Source organism: Hirundo rustica, chromosome 10, assembly GCF_015227805.2.
Source record: "Hirundo rustica isolate bHirRus1 chromosome 10, bHirRus1.pri.v3, whole genome shotgun sequence".
In the NCBI taxonomy this organism is placed as follows: Eukaryota; Metazoa; Chordata; class Aves; order Passeriformes; family Hirundinidae; genus Hirundo; species Hirundo rustica.
Window position 1 is genome coordinate 23,756,109 of NC_053459.1, and position 16,598 is coordinate 23,772,706.

Below are 16,598 nucleotides of genomic sequence, written 5' to 3' on the forward strand. Positions count from 1 at the left end.
TTCCTGTTAATTAATAGGCTCAATTAGAGTATTTTGAGCTGGGCCTCATTTAACTGTGTTACAACCAAGCAAAACCCACTGACAGCCCCAAACAGACTCGGTGAAATCGAGATCAATTTAACTTCCTCTATAACCTCCTCTTATATATGGGGATCTGCCTCTCGCCCTGGGATTTCCTTCCACAAAAAAAAAACTAGCACAGAACTGCTTGGTCAACACATTCCTTACTTCCCAAAACACCAATTCCTCATTAAATTAACGAAGCAAGGAAATAGCCAGCCAAAAAGTGGAAATACAAACAGCAGAACAAATCCTAAAAGACTGTTAAGCAAACTATGTTGAAGATTTACTTTGATGTGACTTAATTTTGATGACCATGAGGGCTAAGTTGCGGCCTACCTTAATTTAGCTGTTATTGACGTCCCTGAGACGACCTTGAAGAAAAAGACCCAGCCAAAACTCATCTCCTTAAGCAGAGCTTTTACTTTCAGAGTGGTTTTGGGTACTCTTTGCGTGCACAGCCTTGATTTGTCTCCTTTCCCTGGCGCACCCTTTCCTTCAATACCAGGCTGGAGAGCTGTTGAGCCAGGCCCAAGAACCAGGCTGGAATCAAAGGATCCCTGAGGATGCTCCATCCAAACACAGATATTCAGGAGAAAGAGGAGGCTGCCACATTCCAGGGACAGCTCTCTCCAGTAGCAATTCCCAAGGGGAAATGACACATCGGTGAATCGGTGCGAGGGCAGGTGCTCCCTCTTTGCCATGGAAACAGGTGAGGGGACGCCTTGCAGAAGGAATGGTTTCAGTGAAGAGGTTTCAAGAGCAGCAGCCTGGTTGGGAAACTGGAGGTGAGAAAAGTGGCATGTTTTGAATTAGTCCCAGGCAGCAGGCAGAAGATGCCACCCCTCTGAGCAGCTCTTGTCCCAAGCACCAGCAGATGCTCAGGCCGCACCACTGTTTGCAGAAATCAACGTGCGAGTTCATTTACTGAAACAAAACCGGTGGACTCAGTGGAACTGTCAACAGCCTGATCCCAACAGATTTTTGTCCTTGGCTTCCCCCTGCCATCCCCACATGAGCTTCACAGGCAGAAAAAACATTCCCTGAGACCAAAAGTGTGCTCAACAAACCTTCAGATGCTCCCAGTCCAATCCATGGTGTTATTCGGAGCTTTGATGGGTTTGATCCCTGTATCCACAACCATCCCCAGCTAGAGCTGCTGGGCACTGCCATCAATCCCACTGACTGATGTCCATAAACACAACACTGGGAGAAGGGAATGTGAAGGAAAGAGCGTCCCTGGAATAATTCAATCTGCATGAAACACCTTTCCTGCAACTGCTCTATTCTCACTTGCCGTTAATTATGACATTTCCAGCAATTTCTTCATTGATTTGAAGGAGGGCGTTGTGCGTTTGGGGTTCTCAATCAATTCTTCTCCTCTCGGTACATTTAACTGCTGCAGAGTTTTCCACAGCTATTTTGTTCTTCACAGCTCCTTGAAAAACACCTCAGCCTCCAATTTATTTCCAGTCATTAAAGCAAAATCTTTCGAATGGACAATATGATTTATAAAGTGGGAGAGATACTTTTATGTACTGCTTTATGAATTCTAAGCCTTCAATATTTGTTACAGCTCTTTATTCATTTGGTCTGAAAAGCCAGGAAAAAAAAAAATGCTCAGCACTGAATAAAGAGGAAAACGATTCTCAGCTTTCAAACAATGAGCACGTCAAATTAAAAAGTCATTTATTTCAGTGCCTCTCCTGCTGCTCCGTCACAACAGCACATAACTGTGGAGCAGGCACACGGATGTTCCATGGCTTCGAGGGAAAAACTGTAAGTGAGCAACGCTGGCAGAACCCAGAGGAATCCACAAACCCTGGAGTGGGACTGAAACTGCAAGGTTCCTGGTTTTCTTCCTAGAATCATAAATGGTTTGGGGTGGAGGGATCCTTAAAGATCCTTTTTACCCAGGTGTCCAGGGGAGCCTTCCACTACCCCAGGGCGCTCTAAGCCCCATCCAGCCTGGCTTTGAACACTTACAGGGATCCAGGGGCAGCCACAGTTGCTCTGGGCACCCTGTGCCAGGGCCTCACCACCTCACAGGGAAGAATTTCTTCCTAATATTTTATCCAAACCTACTCTCTGCCAATTTGAAGCCGTTCCCTCTTTTCCTCTCATTACCTGCTCTTGTGCAAAGTCTCTCTCCATCTTTCGTGTAGCTCCCTTCAGGCCACAATTAGTTCACCCTGAAACCTTCTCCACTCCAGGCTGGACAATCCCAATTCTCCAGCCTTTCCTCCCAGCAGAGCTGCTCAATCCCTCTGCCCATCCTGGTGCCTCCTCTGGACTCACTCCCACAAGTCCATGACCCTGGAGTCAAGGTATTCCAACATCTCCAAAATGCTAAACCACATCCACCTTCTCTGGGAAAGGGAGCACTGCTGCTTTAGTGCACAAATCCATCTCTTGACTCTGCCTCTTTACAGACCCAAATAACCCAGCCACATCCATATTTCTCCCGAGAGCTGAAACAACTTGTTCAGCGGTCCCAGCCTGAAGCTCTTCATCCTCCCCTCCTCCTGGACAGGTGACACTGCTGTTGTGTGAGCTTCATGCCCAGTCCAGGAGGATCTTTGCCATTCTTCCTGAATGCTATTCCACCCCTTTCATTTCCCAGATAACTCTCACTCATCCCTTTTCCCACACCTTTGACTTTTCCTGTGTTTTCTATCTTAGCTGTTTTAATCTAATCTTTCCTGCTGGCTCTGCTTTCAGCCCTCATTTATCACATAACCACATGGCAGCTTTACCTGATTTCTGGGAAGTATTTAAATTTTCTCTTTATTGTTTTAAAAATCTGCTATGAACCTCTTGACTCTGCTCCATTGTGCAAAGAAAAATAATTATAAAAATACCCGCTCTCTTTAATACCAATAATTTGTCATCTACTGAGAACTTTTTTTCTAGGTATAATAGTAGTTTAACTCATTAACTTTATGCTAAGTACAGCAATTTTGCTGTCTGCTGCCCAAATATTTCTAATATTAATGATACAGCTTAGATAAAGTGATTTAAGTAGTTGTACATACATTGTGCTTATGCAATGATAATTAATTACCTCCAAGATTGAACTCCAATCTTTCACTTCCAATTATGCCTTCATATTTCTGATGATCACCCTGCAAGAGTTCTTCTTCAATTCCATAATCCAGTTTGACATTAAACCACTGCTGACTGGGAGGGAGGAGGAAGGAGTAGTGCCCGCGATGCCTTTGGGGCTACCTAAAACCAGAGGCCAGACAGAATCAGGGGAATAAAAAGCAGTTCTGTTTATTGAAGGGCCTCCAGGTCCATTTGGGGCAGACAAAGCCCCCCAGGGGCTGCACCCAAAATGGACCCCGGGTCACGGTTTCACACTTGGATCAGTTTGCTCCATTTGCACATTGGGGTTCATCTCCCAATTACAGCTTCAGCTAATGAAGTCATTCACCCCAAGTTTGCTCCCCCAGCTCACTTTAGTTTCCATCTCTGGGGCCTGAGGCAGTGAGGTGTCCTTGATCCCCAGGCCTGCAGAGGAATTGCTGTGTCTGACCAAAATGGGGAAGCAGCAGCTGACGCCGTGTGTGGAGTTTGGAGTCACACACTAAAGAACTGCAGGGGTACAAATGCATGGAAAACAGAAAAGCTAAGATCCTAGGACATCACCTGGGAGCAGGAAGCCAGAGCAGTGGGGATGTGATGTGGAAACAGGTGACGATGCTCCACCTCCACAGGAGCTGCCAGGAGGAAAAAGAAATGTGTTTGTCCAACACAAACTGCTGCTGGCACAGAGGGAAACAAGGATCCAGCGGCACCCAGGGCCATGGAAGGGGCTCTTGCTGCCTAGAAGGGCTGGGGGGATGCAGCAGCTCCGGGCTGGGAATTGCCCTTTGCTACCTCCCCACTCTGCACATCTCCCCCAGGAGCTGCAGCAGCAGTGCTGGGAGGGCTCTGCCCACCCGGGAGCTCCTTCCTTCCTCTGCCAGGCCATCAGAGACCTCTGGGCCTCCTCCAAGGGCAACCTGAGCTTGTCTGGGCTCTGCCTTCCCTCCCAGCTCCTTGGAGAGTGGAGATGGGAAAGCCCCGGGAGAGCTCTGCCAGCAGCTCCGTCCCTCTTGGGCAGGTTGAGTACAGCACAAACCTTCTCCACAGTCCGAAACTTCAGGGCTTTAAGGTTTTGGCTCCACAGAGTAATACCTATAAAAATTCTACAAAATCTATAACCCATCCCTGGAAGTGTCCAAGGCCAGGCTGGATGGGGCTTGGAGCAACCTGGGATACTGAAATGGGATGGGCTTTAAAATCCTCACAGGGGGAACCTCTTTATTGGGACCGTGCAAGTCATGTTAAAGCATAATTTATTGTTCTTATCTTCTACAGTTTCATGAAGGGTGAGAACGTCTTCACGGCATAAGCCAGTAGTCACAAGATCTCTAGTTACAAAGCCTTTTAAAGATTTGTTAGCTAATAAATTACTGCCACAAAGAATGTTTATGTCTTTAATCCAATCGTTAATTATTTTGTTTTACGCGTTTTTGCCGCAGTGTGGACCTTAACCAATCATGTGACGACACACAAACTTACAGACCTACACCTTAAAACTTATTACCTTTGTGACTGCTTCTCTAGCCAAAATTTTCTACTCTAAAACTTTTCACTACCTATTTTGACATGTTTCTCTTTAAACAACAAATCCACATCCTTGCTTCCAGACTCTAAATCTGGAAGCCTTTTCCAAGGCCTCAGATCAAAACCTTTATTAATTTCCAAGTCTGGGCCTGTAGGCACAAGGTTTTGAGAATTTTCTGTGCTTTCATTTCTCACACCCTCCAACCCAAAAAACCCAAATCATTCTGATTTTAAAGAATAAGAAACAAGGCTTGGCCATGGTGTGATTCAAACACGGCTGAAAGCAGGACATTCCCCTTTGCCTCCACTGAAAACTGGACAAGGAACTTGTGCATCTTTTTCCTTCTTTTCTGAAACTGTGGGAGCCTCCCTGGCAAAGATGAGCCTGGAGCTGTTTGCTCACATGAGGAAGGTGTTCAGAACACCAGGAGAAGTACCTGGATGTGATCACCTTCAGTCAGGTGCTGCTTTGACTTCTTTGCAAAATCTTTATGGCCATGAGAATCACAGTGACAAGAAAAACAAGCCTCCAAAATCCTCAACAACTCTTTCTCCTAAAAAAAAAAAAAAAAAAAAAAAAAAAAAAAAAAAAAAAAAAAAAAAAAAAAAAAGGCAAAAGAAATTTATAAATTTGTATTAACACATTGTGCTTAAATTTCCTGAAATTGTCTCTAAACATAGACAAAATGAAAACTTTCAGGAGAAAATCACCACAGGCTACAACTCCAAGTGGTGCTGTCTTCAATAACTCTCCCATATTCCCAACAGCTGAAAAAAAAACCAAGACAACTGCAAAATATTCAGAAGTTATTCCAGACTTGACTCAGGGGATTCTTTTTAAAACAAGTCCATTTTGCATATGAATTAAAATTTTAAAAGCACTAATAACTGCAGATGATGAGCACCAGTCTTGGTCCTCAGCATCCGTGGAAGTCTTTCCCTCCTGCCTGAGCACCACATGTTCAGAATATATCCAATTTTCCCATCTTTTATTTGCATAGGTAGGGATTATTCCGTTTATTCAAGCAAATTATCTCAGCGTGATTCATCATCATGGTGCTCCAAAATAAAAGCAATCACGCTAGATTGGTGCAATTAAAAAGGTATTTTTATTTTTGGAGAAAAAAAATTACCTGTTGAACTGGGAACTTTCCTCCAAACAACATCAGGGTAACTTGTTGAACTTGTGTGAAACATTTTTTCCTCTCTCTGAAGCTTAAATGCAGAGCTCTGAGCTTTCCCTTGGTTAAATATCTGTAAAAATAAAGCTCTGGTTTGTAGACTGAGCTAAAATAAAATTTTATTGGGTCATTTTAATCCCTAAAAATCTCCCTGTTTTGCAGGAGCACAAAGCAGAGCTCGCACACAGCTCTTCAGGGAAGGCACTAAAGGAGTAAGGGATGGGGACCCAGAAACCACTCCAGGGATGGAAAAGGGAAAAGCTTTCATTCCATGAGGTTTTTCTCTCCCAGTCATGCATTTCCATCTGCTAATTAAATATCATTTAATTGACATTCCCAGCTTCTCTGGGCAACCTGTTCCACTGTTTGAGCACCCTCTGTAAAGAATTCCTTCCTAACATTTAATCTGCCTCGCTTTATTTTAAAATCCTTGCCCATCTCAAAAGTCCTTTTTACAAGCATCCTTAAGGTACTGGAAGGATTCAAATCTTGCACAAATAATATGAAAATTTAACTGATTACTGCCAATCCCTGATCAGAGTATACAGAAATAATGATAAAAGAACCGCAGAAATTAGGGATTGCAAGTTTTAGAGCTTATGGTAAATTGCAATTCACTTCATCTTCGTTCTTAGGCATGGGAAAGGTATTCTATGGATATAAAATAATTTATTGATCTAACCCAGCTGCCTGAACAAAAGTTAAACCTGTGGAGGGCATTCTCCAAACCCTTTTTAAACACCAACAGGCCAGAGGTATCCTTGGCCTTTCTGGGAAGCCTGATGTGGGGTTTATCCACCCTCTCAGTAAAGAAATGCTTCCTGGTGCCCAGTGTAAACCTCCCAGCAGAGTTCTGAACCATTCCCACAGGGCTATCACTGGATCCCAGGGGGGAAAGTTCAGATTAGGTTTTTTTGTACACATTTGAATACCTGCACTTGGGTCAGTAGCTCTGCATTCCTCACCAAAAAACCCTTTGCAAGCGCAAAAGTCACAGAGAGGGCCAGAAACCTCAAGGCTGTAAACAGAATAAGAAAATTCATTGCTTCACTTCCCCCTTTGATTTCCAGGGAAGGTAATTTGTGGAGGCAGTGGGCAGAATTAAATGCAGAGAGGAGCTTTCCCAAACTGGAACAGGAGCCTCTGACTACAGAGCAGCACAAAAACCCAGCAAATCTGACAAATTCCCTGCGTGGCAAACACATTCCTGGTGCAGAAAATGGGCCTCAAACACAAATTGATGTTCTGCTCACAATGAAACGAGGCTGTGGCCAAACCACATGGCAGCAGCTTTATCTGGAAATACCTGAAATGTTCAGGTGTCTGATTTTTTTTTTCAGGGTTTTCACCTTTGATCGTGGCAGAATCCGAAACTCGTTCTTGTTCCCACAATTGATTCACCCTGCTCATTTCCTCTTTAAAAGTGCTGTGTTCTTACAGAGCTGAAAGGACTTTTAGAACAGGGTAAAAACCCACATTTTTCAGGCTGCTGGATTCACCCCATTGCAGGATCCTCTGCCTGGAATGTGGGTAAGTGTTGGGGTACAAATCCCTCTGGGCCCTATCTATGCAGGCCCAGGAGTGCCTAGAAATGTGAGGACTGAATTAGAACTTTCAGATAAAGTGAAATACGTAAATCCACACAGACATGAGGTAAAAATGTAAGCTTAGTTTTAAATAAGTAGAAAATGTTTTAACTGCCTTAAGCAAATAAGAGACTGAATTAGTTAACAAGAAAAGGACCTAAAACCTAGTTTAAAGTTCAGTGGCTTTACCTTTTACCAAGTTAGCTAAGTTCTAGATGTAGCAAACACATTGTAGCCTTGCTAAGCATTCCTAGATGGAACAGATAGAGTTGTATGTGTAGAATTTGTGTAAGAAATTATCATTAATTTCGTACATCAATCTTAGCTTAAGATAGGTCCAACAAGGCAACAGTAGATTTTATTTACCTAAAATAAAATTGGCTGAGATAAGAGCAATAAATCAACACATCTCTCAGCAGTCCCATCTCTCTCGCACAATCCCGATAAAGTGGTGCCCCGCGGGAGGATCGGAGTCACGACCTTCAGGTCATGAGACTGATTGACTAAAAATAGAATAAAATGCACTGCTTCGAGGATGCTCACGTGAAATTGAGCTCACGGGGCTTTGAGCACGCTCACAGGACACAGATTACGGGCGCTGGCGCTGCTGCTGCTACCACTGACAAGATGCTGCTTAGGACTTGGGGACTCTAGGTCAGAACGCTTCCTACGTACTGGCACGGACTGTAACAACTTTGCCTTCATGAGGCTGATTTAGCCATGCAAAGAACTTTTACTTTTAGTCTTCAGTGAAGACGTGCCCGCCTCTCGATGACAGTGAAGCAGCTCCAACAGTGCCCTGTTTGCAAGGCTGTTGGGGTGGATTGAGAGGAGCTGGGTTTGCAGGTAAAATTATCCTGAAACCCTTCTGGAGCCCCGGTCTCAAATCCTCATCCTGACATCCAGGTCAAAATTTAGCAGAGGAGCCTCTAAACTGATCCAGAGGCATTTGCCTGGCTGCCAACCCCTGCAAACCATTAAATTTTCTATGGGGTGGGTTCTTTTCACATATTCCTCCTTGGAATGCGTGAAGATCCCTCCTTTTGGTTTTTGGGGATGCTCATCAAGGGTATCCCTCGAGGCACAGTCCATAATCTGGGTGAATTCCATCAATCCCTAATAATTGTTTCTTTTTTGCAAACTTTAATATAATTGCTTTGACATCGTGCACTCTCCTACCTTATACTATAGTAATAATTTTAGCTTTTATACCCTCCCATCAATCTCTAGTAATTGTTTCCTTTTGCTAAGCAATAGCATTGCTTTACTATTATTAACTATAATTAATTAACATTGCTTCAATACTATTATTTTCAACTAAAGCAATATCATTGCATTAATATTATTTGCTATAGTACACTATCCTATCTTATTCTATAAAAATAATTTTCTATACTCTCTAAATTTCTATATTTCTCTATATTTTCTAAAGTAGTAATATATTTTCCATATAAAATAATTTAGTAATTCTAAAATAATAATATTTTTATAATAATGATAATTTTCTACCCTGTGTAAATAATTCTGGCTGAGTCCTTTTTTGCCTAATCATTTATCAGAATGAATAATTCCCAGCCTCCTCTCTCCTAGAAGGAGTTTAGAAAACTACCATTGGTTTTGTGTCTCGTCATTGCCCTTCACCAGCATCTGAAGAATTTTCTAACACAAACCAAATTTGTTATTTAAAATTACAGATTCATAACGAAAACTAGCAAAACAAAACAAACCCACCTTTTTTTCTCCCTGAGGCTTCTCCGGGATCTTACATGAGAATCCATTTATAACGTCCTTAATTGCTGTTTGTACTATTTGTTCAGCCTCAGATTCCAAAGTGCTCCAAGGAGAAGCAAACCCAATGGAAATCAATGCCATGGATGTGCTCTTTAAGCAGCAGCTGAGGCAGAACTCTCCAGAGGGACAGGAGACGCTGGATTTTGGTACTTGCCAGTGTCTGGGGAGGGAAAACATCTGAAAACCCCTAAAGAATTTTAGTTTCGGGGTTTAACTCAGTCACTTTTTGCTGTAGCAGCTCAGAGGGAGTTGTTGCCTTTACATCCTGCTCTGCAAAAGAATGGGACACATGTCCCGAAAATGAGGAATTTTTCCCCATAAAGGGCCCTGATCACCACAGGAGAAACACCATCCCTTGTCTGGGAGCTCTTGGGATTTTTCCTTCAGCTCCCTCAGGCTGAGCAAGGAAAAAAGAAAAATTAAAAATTCATGTTCTGGATTCCCCTCACCCCCTCCTTCCTTTGTTTGTACTTTAGAGCTGGAGAGAAAACGAAGCTACTTCAATTATTTTTTGCCAACTTAAATTTTGGGTTGTAGTCAAAGCACACATTCAAGGGTTCCAGATTCCAGGATCCACCAGGAAGGTGAAGAGCAGGAACATCCCAGTGACCCTCAGCTTTCCTCTGCCACACTAAAGGCTCAGGTGAATTTCTGAGGCAGGAGCTGCAAATTAACACAAATTACCTGCAGTCATCACAAGGAAAAGTTATTCTTTTTCATCCGCCTCTATATATATACATATTAATATTCACATTTTTTCTGACATGAACCTGAAATAATATCAATAATATGAGTATGAGAATAATATTAATATAATAATATAAAACGTGAAAAAGATAAATGCATTCCAAAAATCTTACAGCAAGGAAAAGTGCCTGAAAACATCCTAAAGTTCTCCTCACAGTTTTGTTATTTTTGCTTTTACAGTGGTTTTAACAGAAAAGCAGAAGAATATTGGATGCTTCTAAATCAGTTTTTAATGTCACGAGGCAGAGGACAGACACACATGCCAATAATTTAATTTTTATTTTCATAGCCTTTCTGCATTTTATTTTTAGCTGTCATTGATATCAGCACAGGTTTTGTAAGTTCTATTTAAGCATTAAAAATATATTTTTTATATTTATATAGTGAGTATATTTAAAGATGCTGAGTATATTTAGATCCATTTTAAATATATATTTAAATATATTTATATTTATTAGTGACAGAGTTAATAATAATAAATTAAGATTCAAAGTTTTTTTAATAAGCTTCCAGAAATCACTTCTTTGTGACTTTGGCACAGGAAGGGCAGGGGTAACTGCCCAATTTTTCAATGATTGCAAAGATGGTTTGCAATAATTATTGATTACATTAATTGATTATTTATTGATCAGTTCCTTATGGCAGAGCTTGGTGAAAAGTGGCCACTGAACCAGTGGCTGTTGGACCAATATCCCTGCTCCAATAATTCCAAATCACAGGAATTAGTCTGGATCCCAGAAATTTTCTCAGGAAATTTACCTGACCTCTGCCTTTCCACCCGCTGTTCCAAGAGAATTCCATTTCAAATCCTCCTTTTAATTACCTGGATCTCATTTGAAATCAATCCGTTTGCTTTCCCCTTCCGTGTTTCTAATATTGTTGCCGAAGGATCAGGACAATTTCAAATAATTATCTTTTAATTAAGGCTGATTTTCAGTGGAAGTCAAGCACAGCCGCTTAACAACTTCCACATCAGTCCCCAAATAAGTTCCCTGTGATTATCTGGAGCCTCAAAAGCAGCAATAACCAGACATTGGTCTCATCTGTGTTGAGTTCTTTACAAGAAGAGGAAAGAACTCACTTCTGAGTCACAGAAATGAGAAAAATCAGGACAGACAGCAAAAAAATAAAAACACCCCAAGAGCAGAATTCACTGCAGTCTTAAACAGCTCTTTTAAATATATTTTATCATTTTTGGTGGGAAATAACAGCATTTTACAGGATGACAAAACACAGTCAAACAAATGTTTCAGTTCTCTCTATAAATATCCATTTAAAGGTGCTGGTTTGGGTTTGATTTTCATTTCAGAGCAGTTATTCCAAGTATTTAGCTGTCCAACGCCTTTTTCAGACCTTTTTAAATTTTGGTTTTTTTGGTTTTTTGCATATCAGCTGTTGGGGCCTAAAGCAGAGCGAGGTTCCTCTCTGAGGCAGAGCTGAGATGAAGAGAGGAAGATCCCCCAAAAAGTGGAGTCTGGAGTGATGGGTGTCTCCAAAGAAACACCAGCACTGCCAGATTTTCTGGAGATCACTCTGAAAATTCAGGAAATACTCCTGGAAGTTCTTTTCCTACCTCCCATGGGTGCTCCAGCCAAGAGGCACAGTCATTCCCAGCAGCTGTTCCTAAAAATTCAGGATTTCCAGCCCAAAGCCCCGTTACTTTTCTCCTTTGAAGTGTTTTAGAGGGGAGATCCCAAAGATCCCTTATGAAGATCCCATTTTTATCTTTCTAAGTTTCTTGGATCACTCTCCATTCATTTCCTGGATGCAGAGGTACACCAGTGCTGAGATTCACTGGGAATGAAAATCAAACCTCTTAATTAGTCCCATAGCCCACTAATCACTTGATTATCTGCATTTCCTGAAGCCAAAATCATTTCATTTCAAGTTTTGGGGGGCATTTGTGCCCAGCAGGACATGAGCTTGAATTAGAACGTAGAGCTCCAAAGGAAGAACACAGATTTTCCTGGCAAAACTTTTTGTTTGGAATACAAGGATGGAAAACCCCACATCCTGAATCATGGAAGTGCTTTGGCACCCAGAAGGAAGAACATTCCTGTTGCTCCCGGGCCAAAATTGCCTGTAATCCATCGATTTCTGCAGCAGCAGTGGGGTTTGGAGGGAGATGGCATTATTCCTGCAGGGAATATCCCTGGAAGCAGCGTGCCAAGGTTTGGAATAGTCCTTGGCACCAAGACAGAGCATATGGCATTTAATGCGAGCAAACGGAACAGCTCTTACTGGAGACATCCTCCTGCAGCCATCCCAAGTCCAGCCCGAAAGAATTCCCTCTGGATTTGCACCTGGAGGAAATGGGTTGAATATTTACATGTTAAATTCCAGCCAGGTGCATGGGAATGATGGATTCCAGGTAAAATTTGCACGGAATATTTCACTAATTCAGCCTTTCTGTTCCCAACCTCCGGAATCTCCATGTGTCCATCTTCCACATGTGGTCACCTGTGCCCCTTCCCGTCAACACCGGAGTTTCTATTCTTTTTTAAATCTAATATCCACAGGTTTGAATTATTAATTATAATATTATTTGTTAATTTATTATTTAATAAATAATAAATACTTATATATAAGTACTTAGGCAATTTCTGCCTGAATCCAGAAAAGTCTCCAGACGTTCCAAAGCTCTCTCATCCTGGAGATCATTCCCAGGTTGTGCTGCCCATGCCCCCGATGGAAAATTCCTCCAAATCGAGTTCACCAATAAATAACAAATAGGTGAATAATAATAATTAGTCATCATTAATTTGAATTATTCTCCTTCAAATGTACCAGGAAATACCTACAGAGCAGAATTTACAATCCCAAACAAAGAGAAGTTAAGGAAAAGGTTTGAATTTGACGAGTTGGAATTCGACGATCTTTAAGGTCCCTTCCAACCTAAACCATTCCAGGAATCAAAGCCATGGCTTGGATCCCAACAAAGTCAAGGTTTTCCCTGAGCTGCTGGAATTTCCTGGGTGTCCAAGCAATGCGTGTTCCACAGCTAGGAAGGATTTTCCATGCCCTGAACACGTCTCAGATTCCAGGCATGGGATGCTTTGCTCTGAGCACTGCTCTTTGCTTTCATCACTATCCTCATCCTGCAGCTTCATTTCTTTCTTTAAAACAAAACAAACAAACAAAAAATTCATTACCTTGTAATTTTCAACCTCTGGATTTCCTTCACCTCTTTATTCCATCTCCACCTTGCTAAAATTCACCACGAGGAGCAAATAACCCAGACTCAATTTCCTGTGGAACGATGTTGGGATCACCCAACCTCCAGCTCCATCAGGCCTGGCTCCTTTTCCGGGATGAAACCCAAAAAATCTCAGCCCAGGAGCCTGAGCAGGGAGATCATTTTGCTTCACCTCCAGGAACACTTCAAGTTATTCTGAAAGTCTTCCTGCAGTCCTTGCCAATGAAGGAAGCGATCCAAAAATCAACGTTTTTGGCTTCTAACACAAAATACAAACATCTCTATCGGCTGTAATTCTCTCTTCCCTTGTCCTGCCCTCCAGACCTGTAAACACCCAAACCATCTGAGGAAATTTAAATTGGGATTTTCCTTTTAGCTCATCCTTGATGTAACAGGCGAAGTTACACTTTCCAATTTGCAGAGAATTTTGGGTCAATTATTTTAAATCAGAGTTAAATTTATATTACAATGTTCCTTTCAACTCATCTTTGATTTAACAAGATAAGTTCCGTTTCCAATTTGTGGAGAAGTTGCCTTTAATTACCTTAAATCAGAGACAAATTCTTTTAACTTCCCATATTCCATCCCATGGTTTTTGTGGCTGGAATGAGGGATTTATTTCCATACTTCAGTTTAAAAGAGAGATGTTATGAACCAAAGGCTCGGAATCAGTGTCAAAATGTTTCAGCTATTTTTATGCTAAACATCATCTCTATGGAAACGCCACAGTTAAATTTAATGTGAATTTTCAGGGATTATTCTTGCGATACAGAACAGCAGTAGAGACCAAGCTGGGTTTAATGGGGGGAAAAAAAAAAATAGGATTTTAGGTGTCTGCACTGATATAGAAAATATTTAACCAAAATAATTTTTTATCTCTGTGATTTTAACCACACCCAGACAAGTCACTCCCATCACACCGGTAAAAATTATGGCAAGACGGACAAAACACACTGAAATTCCCTTAAAATTAAAACACAAGCCAGGTCCAGCTTTTTCCAGAAAAAAAAAAGCTGATGGTTTTGGCCCTTGTTTTTACAGAATAATTTGAATTTCAAGGCTTTGTTCTTATGGAGCACAGGGGAAACAGGTGAGCTCAACATCTCTAGCCCATCCTGGGGGAATTCTTATTTTTTCCAGGATAATCAGAGTCTTCCCTCCCCTGATTGGATCACTGGGAATATTCTACAGCGCCAGTCAGCACCTCTGTGTCAGAACTTGGAGCAAATCAAATCAGGGAGCTCCAGATGAGGAAGATCTGCCCAGTTTTTTGCTGCCAGGATCAAAATTGCAGCAGTGACAGCAGAAGTGTTGCCAAGGTATCAACAGTGTGGGTCCTGAGGAACAAAGTAAAATAAAATAAAATATAAAAATAAAAATAACTAAAATGATAAAGAAAATAAATAAAAATAAGAAAAATTAAAATAAAATAGAAAAATTGAAAATATAAAGTTAAAAATAAAAATGAATTTAAAATAAAATTTAAAATTAAAATTAAATAAAATAAAATTTAAAAAAAAATAAATAAAGCTGGGAAATGGAAATATACTGTATGGACCATAAGATTTTACACCCTGAGACAAAGAAAATATCTCAATGTAGACAAAGTTCTATTGTGAATTTTCTGTCACAAGCAACAGGAAATTCTACAGAAACTCCTGTGCTTTGCTAATAAATCATATTTGTGAAAAGAACCTAAAAATCTCCATCCTCCACCCGAAAACTTTCTGTTCTGATACTTGTTGTCACTCAATAAACAACATTTATATCAAGGATCAGCAATCCTGACAAAACCAAAGTACATTTTGGAACAGAATAAAAACTGTAAAACCTCATTCCACAACCTGCATCTCTGCAGGGCGAGCCTGGAGAAAAGAAGGATTTGGTTAACATTCAGTGGAATTTTTTTCCCTGTTCTCACATGGGGTATCCCAGTAGCAGCTCCCAGGACTGGAGTGGTTTAATAGGAAGCATCCATCAAGTTAATTACTGAAATTATTTCCTTGCCCCCAGACTGTGCCAGGAGTGCTGGAAGGAGCCCCAGGTGAGGCTGACAAAGCATCACCTTCAGCTGGAGGGCCAAAAAAAAAAAAAAAAAAAAAAAAAAAAAAATCAGAATTTTCTTGAAAAACCTGGAGCCAGCCGATATTTGAATTTTAAGAGCATTTCAATGTGTTTTCTACATTTTGTCGCAATTTTTACATGATGGGCGTGGCTTGTCTGGGTGTGCTTCATTAAAAGCAGAGATAAAAATGATTATTGTTAAGATATTTTCTAAGTCGGTGCAGTCACTTAAAATCCTATTTTTTTTTCCCCCCCATTAATCCCCCAGGATGAGGGAGCATTTGGAACATCTGGAAACCCTTCTGGATTCAGGCAGAGATGTGCAGGGAAATCATCATTAATTGAGGCAAAGAGACCTCCAGAGCCTTTTCCAAAGCCTCAAAGGACTCCAGGAGAGCTGGAGACGGATTTGGGACAAATGTCTCATCCTGGGGATCATTCCCAGGTTGTGCTTCCCACGCCCCTCTGATAGAAAAGTTCTCCACGTAGGGTTCACAAACCATTATCTGAAAATGAAAAGGAAATATATTTCCTTTCCCTCTGAAAAGATAACTTAAGGGACAAGGACTCAGCTCTTTAGCTTGGGCAAGTCTGGGAGAACCCTAAAAACCCAGCCCCTCATGCCACATTTCCAGGCCTCCTGTATTTTCTGTCCCTTAAAAGTTCCTGATATTGCTGATAATAAGAAAGATTTTGCCAATTTCTTCACACAAAATATTTCAGGAGCAAACAGAGTTTAGAAAAAAACTTTGTCCTTTCCAGTAAATGTGCTGGGGTCTTTTGGGTTTTTTTTTTTAGTTTGGTTGGTTGGTTGGTTGGTTTTGGTTCTTGGGGTTTTTTTCATTGTTTTTTTCAGTTTGGGGTTTGGTTTTTTTTGCAATTTTCATTCATTTTTAGCTTCTGGACAGGATAAATAATTTCTAAGTATCCCAAGGATGTCAATACAGCAAAAGGAAAAGCGGGTTTGGGGTTTTTTTTCCTCATTTTTTTAAACCAGGTGTTCTCTAGAGAGCATTTGCACAAACTGGTGTTAGACATGGCACCGTAGGAGGCCTGGAAGAAAGTTTCTATTTGGAAATGCACTTTGCATATCAGTGATGAATAAAACATAGCCCTTTGCGTGCACATTATATCATGGAGCATGACTAATCTCGGGATACATTCTGCCTTCGCTCAATTCCAAAAAAAAAAAAATAAATTTAAAAAAAAAAAATAGCAGATTAGCTGGAGTTGCCGTTAATAAAAGCCAGATTGTCACCTTAAGACTCAGTTAAAAATGAAATAAAACACAGGGGCTGCTGAAGGCTGTTCCACTTGGCTGCCCAGCCCATCAGGATTAATATTTCTGTAAACCTGAGG

The 16,598-nt window shown here is 41.1% G+C and overlaps 1 protein-coding gene across 6 annotated transcripts in view; it reads right to left on the reverse strand.

Annotated features, from left to right (window-relative positions):
- Positions 1 to 216: 216 nt before the first annotated feature.
- Positions 217 to 16,598, reverse strand: part of LOC120757381 (uncharacterized) — a 47,539-nt gene continuing 31,157 nt past the window's right edge. For 5 of the 6 annotated variants that reach the window (XR_005702484.2, XR_005702486.2, XR_005702485.2 and 2 more), the window contains one exon: positions 10,447 to 12,282. Coding sequence is in view for 1 of the 6 variants with exons in the window: in XM_040074674.2 (XP_039930608.1) it covers positions 12,192 to 12,282 (91 nt within the window). In the remaining 5 variants the exon portion in view is untranslated. Of the gene's footprint in view, positions 843 to 1,130; positions 1,654 to 3,124; positions 3,289 to 3,711; positions 3,783 to 5,111; positions 5,229 to 5,807; positions 5,929 to 6,787; positions 6,874 to 9,172; positions 9,896 to 10,446; positions 12,283 to 16,598 lie in introns of those variants that run through there. The other variant, XR_005702488.2, reaches the window with a different exon arrangement.